This window comes from Oncorhynchus tshawytscha, linkage group LG23, assembly GCF_018296145.1.
Source record: "Oncorhynchus tshawytscha isolate Ot180627B linkage group LG23, Otsh_v2.0, whole genome shotgun sequence".
Classification (NCBI taxonomy): Eukaryota; Metazoa; Chordata; class Actinopteri; order Salmoniformes; family Salmonidae; genus Oncorhynchus; species Oncorhynchus tshawytscha.
This window is the reverse complement of record NC_056451.1, coordinates 14,912,428-14,934,183: the sequence shown is the minus strand read 5'-3', so window position 1 is coordinate 14,934,183 and position 21,756 is coordinate 14,912,428. Positions and strand designations below refer to the sequence as shown.

Here is a 21,756-nt window from a genome sequence, read left to right as displayed (position 1 = left end):
CTTTGGTCTGTTTATCTGAATGAACAAAACGTTACAAATCCTATGTAGAAACTTACATCAATAAATATAATCAATGAGATTCTTGATATTCCATTTCTTGTTTTTGGTAACTATACTGAACACAAATATAAATGCAACATGCAACAATTTAAAAGGTTTTGCTGAGCTACAGTTCATATAAGGAAATCAGTCAATTTAAATAAAATCATTAGACCCTAATCTATGGATTTCACATGACTGGGCAGAGGCGCAGCCATGGGTGGGCCTGGGAGGACATAGCCCCCCCCAGCCCAGAATATCCCACAGGTGAAGAAGCCAGGTGTGGAGGTCCTGGGCTGGCGTTACATGTGGTCTGCGGTTGTGAGGCTGGTTGGATGTACTGCCAAATTCAAGTTTATGGTAGAGAAATTAACATTGAATTATCTGGCAACAGCTTTGGTGGACATTCCTGCAGTTATCATGACATTTGTATGCTCCCTCAAAACCTGAGACATCTGTGGCATTGTGTTGTGTGGCAAAACTGCACTTTTTAGAGTGTCCTTTCATTGTCCCCAGCACAAGGTGCACCTGTGTAATGATTATGCTGTTCAATCAGCTTCTTGATATGCCACACCTTAGGTGGTTGGATTATCTTGACAAAGGCTAAAATGCCCATTAACAAGAATGTAAACAAATGTGTGCACAACATTTGAGAAAAATAAACTTTTTGTGCTTATGGAACATTTCTGGGATCTTTTAATTCAGCTCATGAAACACGAGACCAACACTTTACATGTTGCATTTATATTTTTGTCCAGTATAAATATAACTGAGTCACATGATGCAGGTTGATGAAAAAGACTGATAAGAGAAAAGTTTGATGGAGATTGTGGTGACTATTATTTCAATTTCTCCCTGAAGAACAAACAGACCCTACTGAAGGCAGTTAAAGGACAGCAGCATTCTCCAAATGCAATATACCTGTCTGAGTCTGCTGCCCTGTAATCAAGGCATAATTCCAACACTGCTTAAGTGAGAATCCACTGCAGCACATGTGCTATCATTCTGACTTTCTGAACAATTCCCAAAGTGTTTTATCCAGGCAGGTTACCAGGTCATTGGAGGTACGAGGCCAGTTTCCATTGTTGTGACATAGTCCATCCCTTACAGGCTCTACCACTACTAGAAAACATTGATGCCTTTAGTGCAAGTTCCAGTCTCTGTGAAAAGATTGTCTGTTGAGCAAGTACATTTTGCAGTCTAAACTGCTTCAGGAAAATCAGGCGATTCAAGGAAAATATATAAAAGCATGAAAATACCTTTTCGATAGAAGTTCGATAGAAGTTTCTATTAAAGCCTACAGTCTTTGTTTCAGGTGGTGGGGAAAAAGGTGTCCAATCCAAAACGTACTGTAGTGTTCATGAAGGGCAGTTATCATCCAAACCAAGCAACTGAGACACCGCCACCTCTCTCTCACACACACCCACACACTGCTTAGTTGACATGTCCGTGTCCTCCTAGGTCAGCCAGAGGCATGGTGTGCAGCACCTCATCCAGCAGCTGCAGGGCGCGGTGCAGGTGGACCTCCACCCAGCAGGGGGTGTGCTTGATGCTCTGCCGGGGGTAGTCGGGCCCCCAGCCCTTCACAAAGCTGAGCCGCAGGATACACAGCCGCCGCAGGTCGTCCACACCTATCCCGGCTGCCGCCGACAGACCTGGGAGAATTGAGATTTACCGAATGATTAAGAGAGCGAGAGAGAGAGAAAGAAAGAAAGAGAGAGCGAGAGAGAAGGACAGAAGCACTCACTGACTGCCGGGGCGATTCCCCCCACACTGCCAGGCCCTGGGATGTTGCCTGCCACTGCTGCAGCCTGTGCTGCTGCTGCAGCCTGGGCTGTGGCTGCCTGCTGCTGCATCTGCCTGTGGCACTGACGCAGGTCAAACACCTTCATGTAGGCCCCAGGGTAGATCTTGTGAACTGCGTCTCCCGGGGCTCGCCCCGCCTCCCGGTCCAGGTAGTAGCTCTGTACGAACACTGCATGGTCGCTAAGGCAACGCATCCACACATCCCCCTCACCACGACACTCTAACTGCACCCCCTTCCCAATGTGCAACCTGGGAAATGGAGATAGGAGTTCACACTGGTGAAGAGAAAATCACAGACACTGGGGATTGCATTTACTTCTATATAGGCGATAAAAACATATTTGCCCTGTGTATTCTGCAACCCAACAAAGTTCTCAAATAGCTAGCGGTTAGGCAAGGTGGGTATATTAGGGGCACGCTGATAGACCTGGCTCTCTCGCTAGCGTCGGTGCGGTGCACGTTGCTGAGCTGGCCCAGACAGAAGCGGTCGCCCCCTGAGGGGTCCACGTATCCGTCCACTGTCACCACGGGGCAGTTAGCCAGGACCTTGAACATCTCCCCAACCTGGATGTCCATCTCAAAGTAGGAGATGGAGCACCAGAACTCTGGACCTGGCAACACACAACATGAAATATAATATGAAACACTGCAAAATGGCTGCCATGTGTCCCTCATGTGGGTACTGTACATTGGTGGTGGATGGGGTGAGATGCCTAACATCATGTGTGTGGGTGAGAGTGTGTGAGTGGGTGTACGCTGTGTCTGTACCTGGATGGTTGGAGACTGGCTGAGGAAAGGCGGGTGCGCTGTGATGTTGCTGAGACCCTTTTAAGAGAAATTAATTAGCAAATATGACAACGCTGCCATATACATATAGTAACAGTCCTGCATTTCTGACAGAAAGATTGATTGACAGGTGATTGACATACAGAAGTGGTTGGGGTGGTGCAGTGGTGGTTGCTGGTGGCCACGCCCATTCTGCTGGGCTCCTACAGGGGTATAAGAGGCCGTGCTGGTGCCTGTCCAGGTCGCTGGAAGATTGTGAAGAAAGAGAACAAACAGAGTTGAAACTGACACCACGGAATTGACACCATCTCTGTGACACTGCCAACCTGGTTCGTTATTAACTCACTGTGATAAGAGCTCTGTGTCTGTGTGTGTTTGGAGCTGCTGCTGTAGTCACTCTGGCTGTGAGGGGTAGGGGGCTGGGGGGGTGGTCCGTGTGTGGGGGTGGTGGGTGGCGGTGTCTGGGGCATGCCCTGGCTCTGGGGAGAGGCGATCTGGAGCAGGCCCTCGCCATGGCCCCCAGACATGGGCCCCATCATGGAACTGCTCACTGGAGGAAAAAGATGGGGGAAGTGGAATAAAGATGGAAATTGTAAGGGATAGAGTTAGACATAAAAGCAAGAGAGTCTGGTTCTCCTCAGCTGAATTGCTTGTACGGTAGTACTTCTTATTACCAGGTTCAGGTTTAGTCTGTCTCACCTGGCGGAGAGAGGGGCATGCTGGGGTAGAGGTTGACGGAGGATGGGGCGCGGGGCGGCTCGGGGGGCATCTGCAGAGGGGGAAGGGGCTGGTTGTAGCGCTCGGGCTGGGGGGGCATCCTGGAGGGGAGGTCCATCTCAAAACAGTCATGGATGTACTCCTCTTTGATCAGCCGACCTGGAGGACCTTGTAATGAAGGGAGTGGGGAGAGAGAGAGACAGAGAGTGGGAGGGAGAGAGACAGAAAGAGAGAGAAAGGGAGAGAGACAGGCAGGCGGGCGGGCAGAAATCAGGCATGAGTCATGTCATATTATTATATTTTCGATTCATGAATGGATACATTTGGAATAAATTCCGGAATTTACTGTAATTTAGATCAAATTGATGGATGGCATTTATTGTTGCCTCCAAGTGGGAGTGATTTTTGCCCTGTCATGCAGCCTGTGACACCTTCTTGCAATTTGATTGAGGTGTCCTTCTTGTAGTGTAGACTAGCTCAGACAGGTATGAATCTGGCTGGTTTGGAAGCACTGCATTCCATATTTTTCGTCAGATTGCCAAGAGCACATCTACAGTATATCTGTATCAAAACAGTAGTATTGCCTGTGCACTTTGGGAAATGCGATAAAAACAGATTGGTTAGAATGAGTTGCTATTGCTTATTACCATTTTGATGATGTTTGATGATGCTGAAAATAGTGTTTTCCTCCTCACCTGCATTTTGAATGCTGAGACCAACTTGAGGAGAGGGACAGAAAGGGAAACAAAGTTAGAAACAGCATGGAAGTTCTGAAAAAGCCTGTGACCCAAAGAGCCTGTTAACAACTTCATATTCTCATTCCCCATTTGTGCTTCTGTTTCATTCGTGGAAGTGAAATTGTGAACAGACGCACCAATGCCTGGCGATACCACTCGCTCGTAGTGGTAGGGGTTGACACACACATTGTCATACTTGAGGTCAAAGGCGAACTGGCAGAACTTGACGTGCTTCAGTTCATTCTTGTGGAGGTCTGGCCAGCGCCAGAGCCTAGCGTAGATCACATGGGGGAACCCTTTCCTCCCAGCTACCTGGAGGGACAGAGGAGAGAGAATGGAGAAGGCATGGAGGTATTCCTTTCCAACATCCAGCCGGGGCTTTTAGGGTGATTATTTACAGTAGACGGTGAGTCTCAGGAAGGGAATGGGGGACAGTATGGAGGCCATGATAGGGTTGGAAATTGAGCATGGAGGGAGTGGAACTGTGGGGAATCTAAGTGCAGGGAAAGGGGGAAAGAAACAGAGAGAAAATATGGGAGAGGGAGAATGAGAAGGAGGAGAGCAAGAGGGAGCTGGTAGACAGGGAGTGGTCGAGGAAACGGGTCATGAATGGAAATGTACATCAATGCTAAACACACTCTCTCCAGGCACACACTCTGGGTGGGGAATAGCCTTGGAGCCATTAAAACATATCAGACAGAGCTGAATAGCACAAATAGTGACTGAGTCATCAATGGTGTCTCAGGCTTATTCCCATGTTCTTGAGGAACCAATGTTACTCTGTCCTTGTATTGTGCTGCATGTACTCAAGTGTGTCAGAGTTGGTCTGTGTACTTGCTATTAAGGAAGAGTGTGAGTGTGACAAAAGAGAGAGCTGGTGTAGGGTTAACTCAACAAGCTGAGCTGGAGAGGAATGACATTGTCTCAGCTTTTCTGTGTGTGTGTGTGTGTGTGTCAGAGAAAAAGATCAGTATTTTGGGATCAACATACCCTTTCTCCACTAACATAAAGAGAAAGCCTGAATGGACTCTGTAAACTTTTACCTTTTCTTTTTGATTATTCTTTCTTCCTGAAAACCAAAGTGACCTTCCTCAGACAAAGAGTCAGAGCTGGCAGAGTGCCAGCCCAATTACAGCCAACAGACTGACAAACACACACATAGCCTACAGTCCTGAACAGAGAATAATACAGTACATTCTCATATAGAGTTCTCACACATCACATTAATACGTGTCACTAACATCCGTATATCCACAGGCAATCTCAAATGTAGAAACTGTTGATGTAAGTCAAAGCTTACATTCAATAATAAACACCTCTCTCACACACACACACACAGAAAATACTGTGGTATGTCTGAGATTACAAATATACTTCCACAAACTTTAACACTGGGAATAGTCCAGACACTAACACACACACACTCACACACACACCAGAGACAGACAGGCTTAACTTAACCCTGCCCCTTTCCTGTGTCTCAGACAAAACAACCCGAGCTACCCCTCCAGTACTCCCTCCCTCTCTCTCTCTCTCACAAGAGCTGGGGGAGGGGAACTCCCTCTGTTTCCTTTTCTCTCATTCCCTTGCTCTCTCTCTGTAAGCAACTTGTGGGTTACACTTCTAAGTATTCAATACTATGTTAATTCTCTAGAAGTTAGCCTATAGGGAGACCTAAACCCCTTTACTTTTTTTCTCCTGTTTCACCTCCCTGAAGTGTGTAAGTAACCCATGTGTTGAATGATTCACTTGTTGAGTTCGAATCTCATCACAGACAACTTAGCTAATTAGCAACTTTTCAACTACTTACTACTTTTTTGCTACTTTGCAACTACTTAGCATATTAACTGACCATTCCCCTAACCCTAAACATTTTAGCTAACTCTTCCCATAAACTTAACCCTAACCCCTAGCCAAGCTAACGTTAGGCCAGCTAGCTAATGTTAGCCACGTAGCTAGAATTCGAAACATCAAATTCATAACATTTTGTACGTTTTGCAAATTCGTAACATATAAGAATTGTAATTCGTAACATATCATACGGAATGGGTGATAAACATCCACAAATTAACACATACCATACGAAACGTAACATATTATACTAAATGGAGTGTCTCGGAATTTAGTATACAGAATAATATGAAATGCTCTGACACCAGGTTGCACACACATGGTATGGGCTTAAAGAAAAGTACAACACCTGTACCAAGTCAGATTTAGAGTTGAAATGTATTCAGTTTGGATTTTGCGTCACAATATTACACATCATAGAAGACTGAAATATGACAAAACCGTTTGACATAGAAACACTGGATTTTTGCACAAACAAGCGTGTCTCTGTGAAATGTCAACGGAGCACTGAGCATATACCAAGCTTTTTATTTTCAATGCCTTTTACATTTAATTCATCTTGTGTCATGATAACTTTGCTTTTTGCGACCAGCAGAAACAACTTTGAAGACGACAACCCCAAAATGTAAAATCCTCAAAAGTTGTTACAAGAAACAAGCAACAAAGCAAAACATTGTCAGAAAGTTGCTTTTAGTTGCCTGGCTTGCTAGATTTACATATTCTAAATACATTTTTTAACGAATAGGTTTTTTGGAGCAAAAAATAAGAGCAGGTAACGTTGCTGCATGCAGATTTACGTTTTGTTTATACTTTTTCTTTATGACAAGGACAAGTTTGATGTCTGAGAACAACAATAGAATGTTCATGATTTTATGTGTTCCAAAACCAGTAAAATGGTTAGGGACGTTTACTGAGGGGTTTTCGGGACTTTATAACATACACTATGTATACAAAAGTATGTGAATACCCCTTCAAATTAGTGTTTGGCTATTTCAGCCACACCGTTGCTTACAGGTGTATAAAATCCCACAGCCATAGACAAACATTGGCAGTAGAATGGTCTTACTGAAGGGCTCAGTGACTTTCAACATGGTCAGTTCGTCAAATGTCTTCCCAGGTAGAGCTGCCCCAGTCAACTGTAAGTGCTGTTATTTTGAAGTGGAAACGTCTCGGAGCAACAGGGCTCAGACATTGCATAGTGCCAACTGTAAAGTTTGGTGGAGGAGGAATAATGGTCTGGCGCTGTTTTTCATGATTCGGGCTAGGCCCCTTAGTTCCAGTGAAGGTTAATCTTAATGCTACAGCATACAATGACATTCTAGACAGTTCTATGCTTCCAACTTTGTGGCAACAGTTTGGGGAAGGCCCTTTCCTGTTTCAGCATGACAACTGTGCACAAAGCAAGGTCCATACAGAAATGATTTGCCGAGATCGGTGTGGAAGAACTTCACTGGCCTGCACAGAGCCCTGACCATAAACCCTGTCGAACACCTTTGGGATGAATTGGAACGCTGACTGCGAGCCAGGCCTAATCACCCAACATCAGTGCCTGACCTCACTATTGCTCTTGTGGCTGAATGGAAGCAAGTCCCCGTAGCAATGTTCCAGTGGGAAAGCCTTCCCAGAAGAGTAGAGGCTGTTATAGCACAAAGGGGGAACCAACTCCATTTTAATGTCCATGATTTGGAATGAGATGTTCGACAAGCAGATGTACACCTACTTTTGATCATGTAGTGAGTGTATTACCGCAATCATGACTGGCTGAAATAAAAGTATAGGCTTTGTTGCTGGCAGTACCTGAAAGGTGTATTAGTCAGTCATCAAAAGCAACCAGCTATTGGTCACTGAGTTGACAGAGTCTTTGTGCCATACCACCAATAACAATTCATCAGTGAATAATTTATTAATGAGATTCACTGATTTCATAAACAGTCTCTCTATAGCCCCTCTATAATCAGTGATAACATACCGGCCTAGGCCTCATTCAACCCAACATAACAGTAGCCTACCTGCAGGCGTCCATCAAGCGTCCTCTGGATGGTGACACACTTGCTGGGGTGAACTCCGTTGGTGGTGATGGCGGTGATGAGCGAGTCCAGCTCATCCTTCTTCTCCTTCAGCTTCTTTACCAGGCTCTCTATGGCACGCTTGGCAAAGCCCTCGTTCTCACCGCCCTGTCGGTGGCACATGAGGCTGTGCACGATGCTCAGGCAGGCATCGTTGCTGTTGGGGGGGTTCACTGACATCTCCCTGGGTTGAGGGGGGTTGGAGAGAAGGAGGTGAGAGACCACTATGGTGAAGCAACCACATGCAATTGATTTATTCATTGATTTGATTGTTGTTTGATCACTGACACAACACTGAAGTCTGGACCTGATATGGTACTTTAGGTCAAGGTTCAAGTCATAGGCTATTAGCAACCAAGGTCCCTATAACAATCTAATAACAACTTTACCAGTATTAACAACACACCATGTATGGGGCTTTTACAGAGCAGAAGATACAAAGCAGGCCATGTAAACACACAATTGAGTTGGCCAAAATGACTTTATCCTTAAATAGGTATATACTACTTATCTGAAAATACATTACCCGAAAGAGAATTGACATCCTTATGATGCATGTGAAGTGTAGGGCGACAGGTAGCCTTGCAGTTAATTAAGAGCGTTGGGCTAGTAACCAAACGGTCACTGGATTGAATCCACAAGCTGACCAGGTGAAAAATCTGTCGATGTGCCCTTGAGCATGGCACTTAACCCTAATTGCTCTTGTAAGTGAGCGTCTGCTAAATTTTGTAAATGTCGGTGACTAAGGGTGACCGATGTTGTTTACAAACATCCTTCCATGTGTGTCATGCTAGTGATGAAGTTGAGCTTGTTTTGCTTTGCACAACTAGTCAGAAAAAAAACAATAATGCAGAAAATGTGTGATTTCCTAAAGTAGGGTATATTACAATCCACTTTGATAACAATAATACAACTGTAATAAACTATTAAAAAAAACATACATGCTCCACCAAAGAAATTCTAAGAGCATTTAGGAGGTCAAAAGTAATTTGTTTACATGTTTACAAAAGCATGTAGGCCTACTGAGAGAAAAATATAAATACCTCTACAAGAAAAGCAACGTTATGTGTAGGCTACAGTGTACACAGTACTTTGACAGGTGATAGATAGGGGGGCTCTGTCTGGCTGTCTGTCTCACTACGTTGACCTAACTGTAGGCTATAGGTCTGTCAACAATCCATGTGACTCTGGTTTGGTCAGCTAAAATCCCTATGGGAATAGTCAATACCAAAATGTAGTTTACTTACAAATCAACAGGAGAACTGGACAAATAAGTAGAGGGAGATCTGAAGCAGTATTCCAAATGTATTTCCCCTTTTACCCCTCTCTCTGTGGAGCTGTCTGTCTAGACTGTTATCAGTCTATCGCCCTCTCTCACTCCCTTCGTTCATCCTGCTGCTCCCTCGGCTCTTCTCCAGTTTGCTTGCAATAACAAAAGGGGGAGAGAGAGTGAGTTGTCTAGGGCAAAAAAGTCGAGCCAATCGCTGCGCCCGTTTCATTCCAGAAGGTGGGGCTCTCGGCCAACTATGACGCTGCTCTCTTACAGCTCACAGCCAGCCACTGGGGGCTGATGTCTGTCTGGGTTGCTTGTTGATTGACAGGTCTGTGCGGCTGCTTTTTTTTTTATTAAGGTGGCGCCGGTGAGGTTACCCCGCCCATTCTCGCTCCCCCCTGGTCCCACCAACTCCAGTGAATCTCCTCTCTGTGTAGAAAAAAAACTGAGTGCCTGTGTGACCAAACTCTGGACGCCGTTGCCCGATAGCTAAACAACCGTGCGTATGTAGAATGAAGTTTTTAACAAACACTACGGATTGCAGCACAGAACAAATTAAGTGTTTAACTAAACCACAGATTGCAGCACCAAAATAAAATAAAAACGCAGTTACACTGGACAAACATACGTACAAGGTAAGCATTAACGAATGGACATTTTTTAAGTATCGACTGATTGATTAACTCGATGGTACACTCTGCCAACACTCATCGCAGTTACATAAAATAACGCAAGATTAACATAATTTTATCGGTATATTATGCTATTTATTTTGACTTCCGCTTGAAACCCAACCCCTACAAAAAATGGCTACATGCCACCCTGTATGCCCAACAAGCCCGTATGGTTTTCTTAGGCGCTCACCCGCCGGTCGAAGACTGCCTGGAAACGGCGGGTGACCTCTTCAAAATGGTATTGAGAGAAATAGTCCTATAATAACTACAACCTAAAACGTCTTACCTGGGAATATTGAAGACTCATGTTAAAAGGAACGTCCAGCTTTCATATGTTCTCATGTTCTGAGCAAGGAACTTAAACGTTAGCTTTTTTACACGGCACATATTGCACTTTTACGTTAGCTTTTTTACACGGCACATATTGCACTTTTACTTTCTTCTCCAATACTTTTGTTTTTGCATTATTTTAACCAAATTGATCATGTTTCATTATTTATTGAGACTATATATATTTTATTGATGTATTATATTAAGTTAAAATAAGTGTGTGTGCATGTGTGTATATATATATATAAAAATCGGCTGATTAATCGATATCAGCTTTTTTTGGTCCTCCAATTATCGGTATCGGCATTGAAAAATCATAATCGGTTGACCTCTATTAAGTTTACACCTGCCATTTACTATTGTATTTAATTTCCCCCTTTTCAGAACCACACACACTCTTGGTTAACACAACTGTCAAGCCATGCACTGTGCTGTTCCTGCTCTGTGAATCAGAGTCATTAAACTACCTCAACTGGAATTGTGTGTATTGTTGTGAATTGTTAAATACTACTGCACTGTTGGAGCTAGGAACACAAGCATTTTGCAACACCCGCAATAACATCTGCTAAATATGTGTATGTGACCAATACAATTGGATTTGAATCCTACCTGGCTGTCATCTGTGCCATTACAAGCACCTGGGAGAGAACACATAGTGCTAAGAAAACGCTAAAGAATATGCAGGCCAACAGGTCCACAACTACACAAGTTGATAACGTATTGTCGAAAGCGTGTAGGCAATATCATTTACTGTGTCGATAGGGGAGTAGGCTAGTGTACAATAATAACGTAATTTGATGTGCTAGTATTATTTATTTCATGGATGAATTAAATTGTAAATTAAAATATACACATGGTGCTATAGGATATATACATATTTTACATTTTATTTTGATATACTCCGCTAAACGCGCCGAGCATGTGTCCCTGGTGCGCAAAGTGCTTGGTCGCCTGTTGGAGCATGACCTATGCCTGTTCTTCCAACAGTCCATCTCCTTCCTAGGGTATCGCATTTCCACTTCAGGGGTGGAGATGGAGAGTGACCGCATTGCAGCCGTGAGTAATTGGCCGACTCCCACCACGGTAAAGGATGTCAGCGATTCTTAGGGTTTGCCAACTATTACCGGAGGGGGTTTTGGTCAGGTAGCAGCTCCCATTACTTCACTGCTGAAGGGGAGCCCGGTGCGCTTGCAGTGGACGGCTGAGGCGGACAGGGCTTTCAGACACCTGAGGGCTTTGTTTACCTCTGCTCCCGTGCTAGCTCATCCGAATCCCTCTTTAGCATTCATACTGGAGGTGTACGCGTCCGAGGCTGGGATAGGAGCTGTACTCTCTCACCTAAGCTCCGCCCTTGTGCCTTCTTCTTAAAGAAGCTCAGCCAGGCGGAGCGAAACTATGACGTGGGGGACCGGGAGTTGTTGGCTGTCTCAAGGCCTTGAAGGCGTGGAGACATTGGCTTAAAGGGGCTAAACACCCTTTTCTCATCTGGACTGACCACCACAATCTGGAGTACATCCTCGCCAGGCAAGGTGGGCCATGTTTTTCACCCTTTTTGTGTTTACCCTTTCTTACAGACCAGGCTCCCAGAACGTTAAGGCAGAAACATTGTCCCGGCTGTATGACACAGAGGAGCGGCCCATGGATCCCACTCCCATACTCCCAGCCTCTTGCTTGGTGGCGCCAGTAGTGTGGGAGCTGGACGCGGACATTCAGTGTCCAGCTGGGCGTCTATATGTTCTGTCTGCTGTCCGCGACTGGCTGATCTATTGGGCCCACACGTCAACCTCCTCTGGTCATCCAGGGATCGGTCGGACAGTGCGCTGTCTTAGTGGGAAGTACTGGTGGCCCACTTTCGCTATGGACGTGAGGGTTTATGTTTCCTCCTGCTCGATGTGCGCTCAGTGCAAGGCTCCTAGACACCTGCCCAGAGGTAAGCTACAACCCTTACCCGTTCCACAACGGCCGTGGTAGCACCTGTCGGTGGATTTCCTAACCGATCTTCCACCTTCACAGGGTAACACCACGATCCTGGTCGTTGTGGATAGTTTTTCTAAGTCCTGTCGTCTCCTCCCTTTGCCCGGTTTCCCTACGGACCTACAAACTGTGGAGGCCCTGTTTACACACGTCTTCCGACACTACGGGGTGCCTGAGGATATAGTGTCTGATCGGGGTCCCCAGTTCACGTCAAAGGTCTGGAGGGTGTTCATGGAACGTCTGGGGGTCTCGGTCAGCCTTACGTCAGGTTTTCACCCCGAGAGTAATGGGCAGGTGGAGAGAGTTAACCAGGATGTGGGTAGGTTTCTGAGGTCTTTTTGCCAGGACCGGCCAGGGGAGTGGGCGGCGTTCGTGCCCTGGGCAGAGATGCCCCAGAACTCGCTTTGCCACTCCTCCACTAACCTTTCTCCCTTCCAGTGTGTCTTGGGGTATCAGCCAGTTCTGGCTCCTTGGCATCAGAGTCAGACCGAGGCTCCTGCGCTGGACGACTGGTTCTGGCGTGCGGAGGAAACATGGGACGCCGCAGATGTCCACCTTCTGCGCCATGTACTGCGCCAGAAAAGGGGTGCAGACCGTCACCGAGGCCCTGGTGTTCGCACCGGGGGACAGGGTCTGGTTCTCGACCCGAAACCTGCCCTTCCGCCTGCCCTGTCGGAAGCTGGGTCCGCGGTTTATGGGGCCATTTAAAGTCCTGAGGAGAGTGAACAAGGTATGTTACAGGTTACAGCTTCCCCCCGATTACCACATTAACCCCTCGTTCCATGTGTCTCTCCTCAGGCCGGTGGTGGCTGGCCCGCTCCAGGAGTCTGAGGTGCGGGAGGTTCCTCCACCCCCTCTGGACATCGAGGGGGCCCCGTCGTACTCTGTTCGTTCCACACTGGATTCGAGAGGTCGGGCGAGGGGCCTTCAGTACCTCATGGACTGGGAGGGGTATGGTCCGGAGAAGATGCTGGGTTCCGTTGGAGGACGTATTGGATCTTTATATGCTGCGAGACTTCCACCGTCTCCATCCGGATCGCCCTGCACCTCGCCCTCTGGGTCGTCCCCGAGGTCTGTGTCGACGTGCTGCTGGATACGCGTGTCGGGGGGGTACTGTCACGACTTCTGCCCAAGTCGGTCCCTCTCCTTGTTCGGGCGGTGTTCGGCGGTCGACGTCACCGATCTTCTACCGATCACTGATCCATTTTCCATTGGTTTTGTCTCGTCTTCCTTCACACCTGGTTCCATCAATTACATGTTGTGTATTTAACCCTCTGTTTCCCCTCGTGTCCTTGTTGGAGATTTGTTTGTATGTTAGTGCTATTATGTGTTGGTGCGCAATGGGTTTTGTACCCATTTTATTATTTTTTGTATGTTTTGGAGTTTGTTTGTCTTTCTTATTAAATGACTCCGTTTATACCAAGTTTGTTCTCCTGCACCTGACTTCCCTGCCACCAACACGCACACCTTACACATACACTAAGGTGACTGTGCCTTTAAACAGCTTGGAAAATTCCAGAAAATGATGTCATGGCTTTAGAAGCTTCTGATAGGCTAATTGACATCATTTGAGTCAATTGGAGGTGTACCTGTGGATGTATTTCAAGGCCTACCTTCAAACTCAGTGCCTCTTCGTTTTTCATCATGGGAAAATCAAATTAAATCGGCCAAGACCTCAGAAAAAAATTGTAGACCTCCAAGTCTGGCTCATCCTTGGGAGCAATTTCTAAACACCTGAAGGTACCACATCGATCTGTACAAAAAATAGTATGCAAGTATAAACACCATGGGACCACACAGCGATTATACTGCTCAGGAAGGAGACGCGTTCTGTCTCCTTGAGATGAACGTACTTTGGTGCGAAAAGTGAAAATCAATCCCAGGCCGCTCAGCAAGGAAGAAGCCACTACTCCAAAACCGCATAAAAAAGCTACGGTTTTCAAATGCACATGGGGACAAAGATTGTACTTTTTGGAGAAATGTCCTCTGGTCTGATGAAACAAAAATAGAACTGTTTGGCCATAATGACCATTGTGATGTTTGGAGGAAAAAGGGGGAGGCTTGCAAGCCGAAGAACAATATCCCAACCGTGAAGCACGGGCGTGGCAGCATCACGTTGTGTGGGTGCTTTGCTGAAGGAGGGACAGGTGCACTTCACAAAATAGATGACATGAGGAAAGAAAATGATGTGGATATATTGAAGCAACATCTCAAGACATCAGTCAGGAAGTTAAAGCTTGGTGGCAAATGGGTCTTCCAAATGGACAATGACCCCAAGCATACTTCCAAAGTTGTTGCAAAATGGCTTAAGGACAACAAAGTCAAGGTATTGGAGTGGCCATCACAAAGCCCTGACCTCAATCCTATAGAAATGTTGTGGGCAGAACTGAAAAATCGTGTGTGAGCAAGGAGGCCTACAAACCTGACTCAGTTACACCAGCTCTGTCAGGCGGAATGGGCCAAAATTCACACAACTTATTCTGCGAAGCTTGTGGAAGGCTACCCAAAACGTTTGATCTAAGTTCAACAATTTAAAGGCAATGCTACCAAATACTACTTGAGTGTATAAACTTCTGACCCACTGGGAATGTGATGAAAGAAATAAAATCTGAAAGAAATCATTCTCTCAACTTTTATTCTGACGTTTCACATTCTTAAAATAAAGTGGTGATCCTAACTGACCTAAGACAGGGAATTTTTACTAGGAATAAATGTAAGGAATTGTGAAAAGCTGAGTTTAAATGTATTTGGCTAAGGTATATGTAAACTTCCGATTTCAATTGTGTGTGTGTGTGTGTGTGTGTGTAATAGATATATATATTAATCGGTATCTGCTTTTTTTTGGTCCTCCAATAATCGGTCGACCTCTAATCGAAAGCTTTCCTTAGGTCTAGAAATACAGCCCCAACAACGCCCGTCTGTCCAGCTTGGACTTCACATTTTCCAGAAGAAAGCGGTTGGATGTTTCTGTAGAGTATTTTGCTCTGAAGCCAAACTGCATGGAGTGTAATGTGTAGGGGCTGTTGTTGTGGGCTATCAGTTGCGCTGCTACACACTTTTCAGCAACCTTTGACACCACAGGTAGTATATTAATGGGCCTGTAGTTACTCATGTCAGCAGGGTCACCTGATTTAAAGATGGACATTATTATGGCTGACTTCCAGATCCTTGGAATCACCCTCTGACCAATAAATGTGTTGGTAACTTTAGTAATGGGGCCAATGAGTGAGTCTTGGTAGTTATTAAGAAAGGTAGAGTCCAGCCCAAACACATCTTTGGCTTTAGAGTTTTTTAGTGAGTTAATCACCTTGTTCACCTCTGACTCAGAAACCTCCCTTATGATGAAGACAGGTTGAGTGTCATTCACTAGCACTGAGCCCAATATACCAGTAGAGGGGTTTTGTGTCAGTACCCTGACAGAGTAAACAAAGTAGGAATTGAACGCTATTGCTATTTCGACTGCATCGTGTGTTAGATTGTAATTCACCATGATTTCTAGACTTTTTCCAGTGTTACTATGGTATTTCCCTGTTAACTTTTTTAGATTATCCCAGATCAATTTAGAATTTCCCTTTGCTTCACCAATTATGTTGATAAAGTTTGCCATGGCCTGTCTGATTTCTTTCATCACCTTATTTCTCAACCTGGTAAACCTACGTCCGTCATGCTCTAATTCGGACGTTGGGGCTGTTTTTAGAGCATGATCCCATTTCATCAGTTTCCAGATTTCTCCATTTAGCCAAGGAAGAGTGCTCTTTTGGCCAGGTTTGGATTTGATTTTCTTTAGGAAGCCATTTATTGTAGTCTGGATTGTGGATAGTCAGGTTTTTCTATCAGCTTCCACATCTGTATAGGACAAGGGATCATTCCAGTTAATTCCCATAATTGCGTTTTCAAAATAATTGAATTCACTCCTAGGTATTCTGAGCGGATCAGGCTTTCTAACAGTAGAGTGTAGCCAAACCTGTTCCTGGAAAGCTTTCTGGCTATAAGTGTCAGATTATGATCAGACAGCCCAGTAACCATATTGAATGATTTAGTCTCTCTCTGGTTTATTACTGAACAGCAGATCAATCTGTGTTTTAGAGCAACAAGTCACCCTGGTAGGCCTTTTAACTAGCTGTGTAAGGTCAAAGGTATTAGTGATCCGTTTGAGGGTTTTCCTACAAGACTTGTCTTCATAATTAATGTTAAAATCTCCCATTAAGATGACCTCTTTCCCAAAATCACATTCCCTAAGCATGTTATTAAACTGATCAAAAAACACACTTTTGGTGGAAGGTGATCAATACATTCCAATAAGGGTAAAATACATTTTGGGAGACAGTGTAATGTTTAGGTCAATACATTCTAGTTCATTATCACATGACCACTCAATTTGTTTACATCGGATATGTTCTTTAATGTAAATCATCAGACCCCCTACTCTTCCTTCAATCCTGTCTCTCCTGAAAACATTGTAGCCAGGCATAATCAAAGCAGCAGATGGAGAGTTTTTCTGGAGCCAAGTCTCTGAAAGGCAGAGGAAGTCAAGGTTGGAGTCTGAAAAGATGTTGAATTTGATCACTTTTTGGAATGACACTGCGAATGTTCAAGTGCCCCCCTAGCAGTCCCTTGGCCTTAGCTCGTGGGACCCAGATGACACAAGAGTGAATGACACATTGAAAAAAGTAAAGTTTTCTGATGGCTGGGTTTAGGCTGTTTTGTATCGTTTTGATTAGGGGCGGTAGTGCAATTGACTATCCCTTCTGCTTGCACTGGATGCAGGGAGCTAATTAAAACAGCTTACGTGCCAGAAGCGACTTAGATATGCTTGGAGAGTCAAATTACATCCTGGAGCCGGGTGACTCAAGAGAAACCATGGAACCATAGCACTCATCCACTTCCAAGGGGATGACAATCAGTGGACGAGGCCATCCACTGCTTTCCACTCCAGTGAGTATCTCTGGCTCGTTGATGTTAGGCCCAGGGTTGAGTTGCACATCCCCGGAGAGCAGGAGGGTAGTGAACAGGTAGTTTAGCAGTTTCCAATAAATGTTGGACTTTTTTGTTACTCCTTAGCGGTTCAGTCAAATAGGGAGCCAGGTAGACTTGGCCATTATTCAGAACATTATGGAATGCGGTGTCTGCTCCCGTGGAACTGTAAACCAATGTGTTTGTCTGGGGTGTTGGCATTCTCCAGCAGTAGATTGATTGTGTCATCACAGCAAGGACTCACTGAGACGATCAGTAAAGCAACTACATAACTGACAATCGTGGCAATGTACTGGAGATAAAACACATAATTGCGCTTTAAATCTTTGTATGAGTTACTTATCTGGGGTCGGTGTACACCTGATGTTTTAGATAAAACCCACCCTTCCATCTGCCATTGGAAGTGAGGGGTTGGGTTAAATGCAGAAGACACGTTCCCTTTCCTGCTAGCTAGGAAGATAATCAAAAGTACTTTGAAACATCCCCACTTTTAGCACACATTTGCAAGCAGGCAAAGTAACCTTCTATGTGTGCTGAGTCGTGTGATCACTCAACATCGACAGGACCGACAAAAAAAGACATGATCACATGCATGCAAACAAAAAATAGCGTGTAACTTGCACCGTTATTGAATTATTAAGAGATACAAATAACTCATCCTGGCTATCAATGTTTTAGCATTAATTTATTGAGGCAAGCAGATCAAAGATGTCAAGGTGGTACCCAAGCATATGCCATGTGTATATGTGACATATACAAATATGTATGATCATATTTGTGATGTTTTATTCATTTGTTATTTTATGGAGCCATCCCTTGGTATAATTTTCTAGGCCTCCTAGGTATTTACATGTAAGTAATGTATATGATAACTGTTGCAATGGGGAGCTGTGACATCAATGGAGTGCGTTAGTGAGATCGTGAGGTCTTGGAGGCAGTGTTGCCAACTTAGAAACTTTGTTGCTATATTTAGCTAGTACTCAGACCCCTCTACCGACACATTTTCAAAAAAGTGACTAGCGACAAATCTAGCGACTTTTTCTGGTATTGTTAAAGAGTTTTGGAGACTCTGACGTGAAAGCACGTATCGTTCTTACTCTGCTCAACGAGCAGCGAGTGCTGCCGTGGTCCCCACCCCCGTCCCCAAAGCACTCACAGGCGGCCTAGTCCTCGCAGTCAGAGCAGGAGACGTTCACCCCTCCGCGTTCAGACTGCAAATGAATCGCGCATGCGGGAAGCCGACGCTGGCTGATCCCGCCCTGGCTTACATTAAGGGCGGGATGTAAATGTAAAAAACGAAACTAAAAATAAACTAAGTAACTCCGCAAGAGTGTCTCGTTTGGGTCACTTTTGCCGGTCCCAAGCCCGTATAAAGGAGAGGGATTGGAATTGTGAAATAAATAAAAACAAGTATCGAAAGAAAAAAGTTAATCTGTAGTTCTAAACATATTTAGGGTGTTTTTTACTCACTTTATGTCTCTCTCACGACATTATTCCTCTCTCCTACAGCATCATCACAATTACATGCACATGGCCAATTATGCAAATTAGGTGATGGCGTCATTTAGCGACTTTTAGGACAGCCAATAGCTACTTTCCTTACTGAGGAGTTGGCTACACTGCTTGGGGGTTTCTTCTTCAATTTTGGAGAACAAATACTACTGAAGACTAACGTTTCTCTGTCTCATCATTTTACCCTATTATTTCAGGTGTTTAATGTGCAATATGACTCTCAAAATATTGAGGTAACATGGTTAACTACATACAGTGGGGAGAACAAGTATTTGATATTCTGCCGATTTTGCAGGTTTTCCTACTTACAAAGCATGTAGAGGTCTGTAATTTATATCATAGGTACACTTCAACTGTGAGAGACGGAATCTAAAACAAAAATCCAGAAAATCACATTGTATGATTTTTAAGTAATTAATTTGCATTTTATTGCATGACATAATTATTTGATACATCAGAAAAGCAGAACTTAATATTTGGTACATAAACCTTTGTTTGCAATTACAGAGATCATACGTTTCCTGTAGTTCTTGACCAGGTTTTCACACACTGCAGCAGGGATTTTGGCCCACTCCTCCATACAGACCTTCTCCAGATCCTTCAGGTTTCGGGACTGTCGCTAGGCAATACGGACTTTCAGCTCCCTCCAAAGATTTTCTATTGGGTTCAGGTCTGCAGACTGGTTAGGCCACTCCAGGACCTTGAGATGCTTCTTACGGAGCCACTCCTTAGTTGCCCTGGCTGTGTGTTTCGGGTCGTTGTCATGCTGGAAGACCCAGCCACGACCCATCTTCAATGCTCTTACTGAGGGAAGGAGGTTGTTGGCCAAGATCTCGCGATACATGGCCCCATCCATCCTCCGCTCAATACGGTGCAGTCATCCCGTCCTGTCCCCTTTGCAGAAAAGCATCCCCAAAGTATGATGTTTCCACCTCCATGCTTCACTGTTCGGATGGTGTTCTTGGGGTTGTACTCATCCTTCTTTTTCCTCCAAACACGGCGAGTGGAGTTTAGACCAAAAAGCTCTATTTTTGTCTCATCATCCCATTCCTCCTCTGGATCATCCAGATGGTCATTGGAAAACTTCAGACGGGCCTGGACATGCACTGGCTTGAGCAGGGGGACCTTGCGTGCGCTGCAGGATTTTAATCCATGACGGCGTAGTATGTTACTAATGGTTTTCTTTGAGACTGTGGTCCCAGCTCTCTTCAGGTCATTGACCAGGTCCTGCCGTGTAGTTCTGGGCTGATCCCTCACCTTCCTCATGATCATTGATGCCCCACAAGGTGAGATCTTGCATGGCCAGCCCATCCCATTCTTGTGCAGGTCTACAATTTTATCCCATTGTCCTTACACAGTTCTCTGTCTTGAGAGAGGTTGGAGTCTGTTTGATTGAGTGTGTGGACAGGTGTCTTTTATACAGGTAACGAGTTCAAACAGGTGCATTTAATACAGGTAATGAGTGGAGAACAGGAGGGCTTCTTAAAGAAAAACTAACAGGAATTCTTACTGGTTGGTAGGTGATCAAATACTTATGTCATGCAATAAAATGCAAATGAATTACTTAAAAATCATACAATGTGATTTTCTGGATTTTTGTTTTAGATTCCGTCTCTCACAGTTGAAGTGTACCTATGATAAATATTACAGACCTCTACATGCTTTGTAAGTAGGAAAACCTGCAAAATCGGCAGTGTATCAAATACTTGTTCTCCCCACTGTAGTTCATGAGTTTGGTAATGTTTGAAGGGAGTTTTAACCAAGTGAAAAACTGGTTGGTATTTTCCCCTTTGTAAGTAATGGAGGTTGGCTAGGTTGCTAATGGTTTACATGAGAAGGGATTAAGATAGCGTCCAAACTTTCTGTACTTTTAATTCTACAACGTTTTAGATCCTATTTGTTTTATTTTCTATGAACAAAGGCTCGATTTAAAATGTGTTAGTGTTAATATTTGTAGAAAATATAGCGTTTAACAGTTCGCAAACTTGATGCTAACCAAATTTAGCTTGGCTAAACGCTAATGTTATTTAGCCCTAGACCAGCTGGTTTCAGTCAATGTTAGCTTACATGTTAGTAGTTAATAATGTAATAGCATTGTTTCACATAGGCCTCCAGTCATGTACAGTGGGGCAAAAAAGTATTTAGTCAGCCACCAATTGTGCAAGTTCTCCCACTTAAAAAGATGAGAGAGGCCTGTAATTTTCATCATAGGTACACTTCAACTATGACAGACAAAATGAGAAAATAAATTCCAGAAAATCACATTGTAGGATTTTTTATGAATTTATTTGCAAATTATGGTGGAAAATAAGTATTTGGTCACCTACAAACAAACAAGATTTCTGGCTCTCACAGACCTGTAACTTCTTCTTTAAGAGGCTCCTCTGTTCTCCACTCGTTACCTGTTTTAATGGCACCTGTTTGAACTTGTTATCAGTATAAAAGACACCTGTCCACAACCTCAAAAAGTCACACTCCAAACTCCACTATGGCCAAGACCAAAGAGCTGTCAAAGGACACCAGAAACAAAATTGTAGACCTGCACCAGGCTGGGAAGACTGAATCTGCAATAGGTAAGCAGCTTGGTTTGAAGAAATCAACTGTGGGAGCAATTATTAGGAAATGGAAGACATACAAGACCACTGATATACTCCCTCGATCTGGAGCTCCATGCAAGATCTCACCCCATGGGGTCAAAATGATCACAAGAACGGTGGGCAAAAATCCCAGAACCACACGGGGGGGACCTAGTGAATGACCTGCAGAGAGCTGGGACCAAAGTAACAAAGCCTACCATCAGTAACACACTACGCCGCCAGGGACTCAAATCCTGCAGTGCCAGACGTGTCCCCCTGCTTAAGCCAGTACATGTCCAGGCCCGTCTGAAGTTTGCTAGAGAGCATTTGGATGATCCAGAAGAAGATTGGGAGAATGTCATATGGTCAGATGAAACCAAAATATAACTTTTTGGTAAAAACTCCTTCCATCAGCAATTATTGTCATGTTGTCATTATCTG

The 21,756-nt window shown here is 44.5% G+C and overlaps 1 protein-coding gene and 1 long non-coding RNA gene across 6 annotated transcripts; one reads left to right on the top strand and one right to left on the bottom strand.

Annotated features, from left to right (window-relative positions):
* Window positions 1-682: 682 nt before the first annotated feature.
* On the bottom strand, window positions 683-18,736 carry LOC112222845 (mothers against decapentaplegic homolog 4). Of its 5 annotated transcripts, none has more exons than XM_042304670.1 (11): window positions 18,698-18,736; window positions 7,946-8,186; window positions 4,223-4,397; window positions 3,996-4,067; window positions 3,331-3,516; window positions 2,978-3,181; window positions 2,775-2,876; window positions 2,614-2,670; window positions 2,273-2,456; window positions 1,787-2,094; window positions 683-1,694 (listed from the first exon to the last, which is right to left on the bottom strand). In XM_042304670.1, exons 2-11 carry the CDS (start codon window positions 8,180-8,182, stop codon window positions 1,474-1,476), a joined length of 1,746 nt encoding a protein of 581 aa, XP_042160604.1. In that variant the 5' UTR covers window positions 8,183-8,186; window positions 18,698-18,736; the 3' UTR covers window positions 683-1,473. The 5 variants fall into 5 exon arrangements, with proteins under 5 accessions (XP_042160604.1, XP_042160605.1, XP_042160603.1 ...); XM_042304671.1 differs by lacking the exon at window positions 18,698-18,736 and adding an exon at window positions 9,250-9,595 and having other exon boundaries at window positions 3,331-3,507; XM_042304669.1 differs by lacking the exon at window positions 18,698-18,736 and adding an exon at window positions 9,250-9,595 and having other exon boundaries at window positions 684-1,694.
* LOC121840590 lies at window positions 9,691-13,676 on the top strand. The gene is made up of 2 exons (XR_006079714.1): window positions 9,691-9,910; window positions 13,052-13,676. It is a non-coding gene; the product is annotated as an uncharacterized LOC121840590 (long non-coding RNA).
* Window positions 18,737-21,756: the final 3,020 nt, after the last annotated feature.

Bases quoted from the DNA above. Each gene is read 5' to 3' on its own strand.
- LOC112222845 (XM_042304670.1), bottom strand. From the start codon at position 8,182: ATGTCAGTGAACCCCCCCAACAGCAACGATGCCTGCCTGAGCATCGTG. The intron at 4,068-4,222 runs GTGCGTCTGTTC...CCTCTCCTCAAG, and splicing joins AGTGGTATCGCCAGGCATTG to TTGGTCTCAGCATTCAAAAT. The intron at 2,457-2,613 runs GTACAGACACAG...GTGTGTTGCCAG, and splicing joins GCCAGTCTCCAACCATCCAG to GTCCAGAGTTCTGGTGCTCC.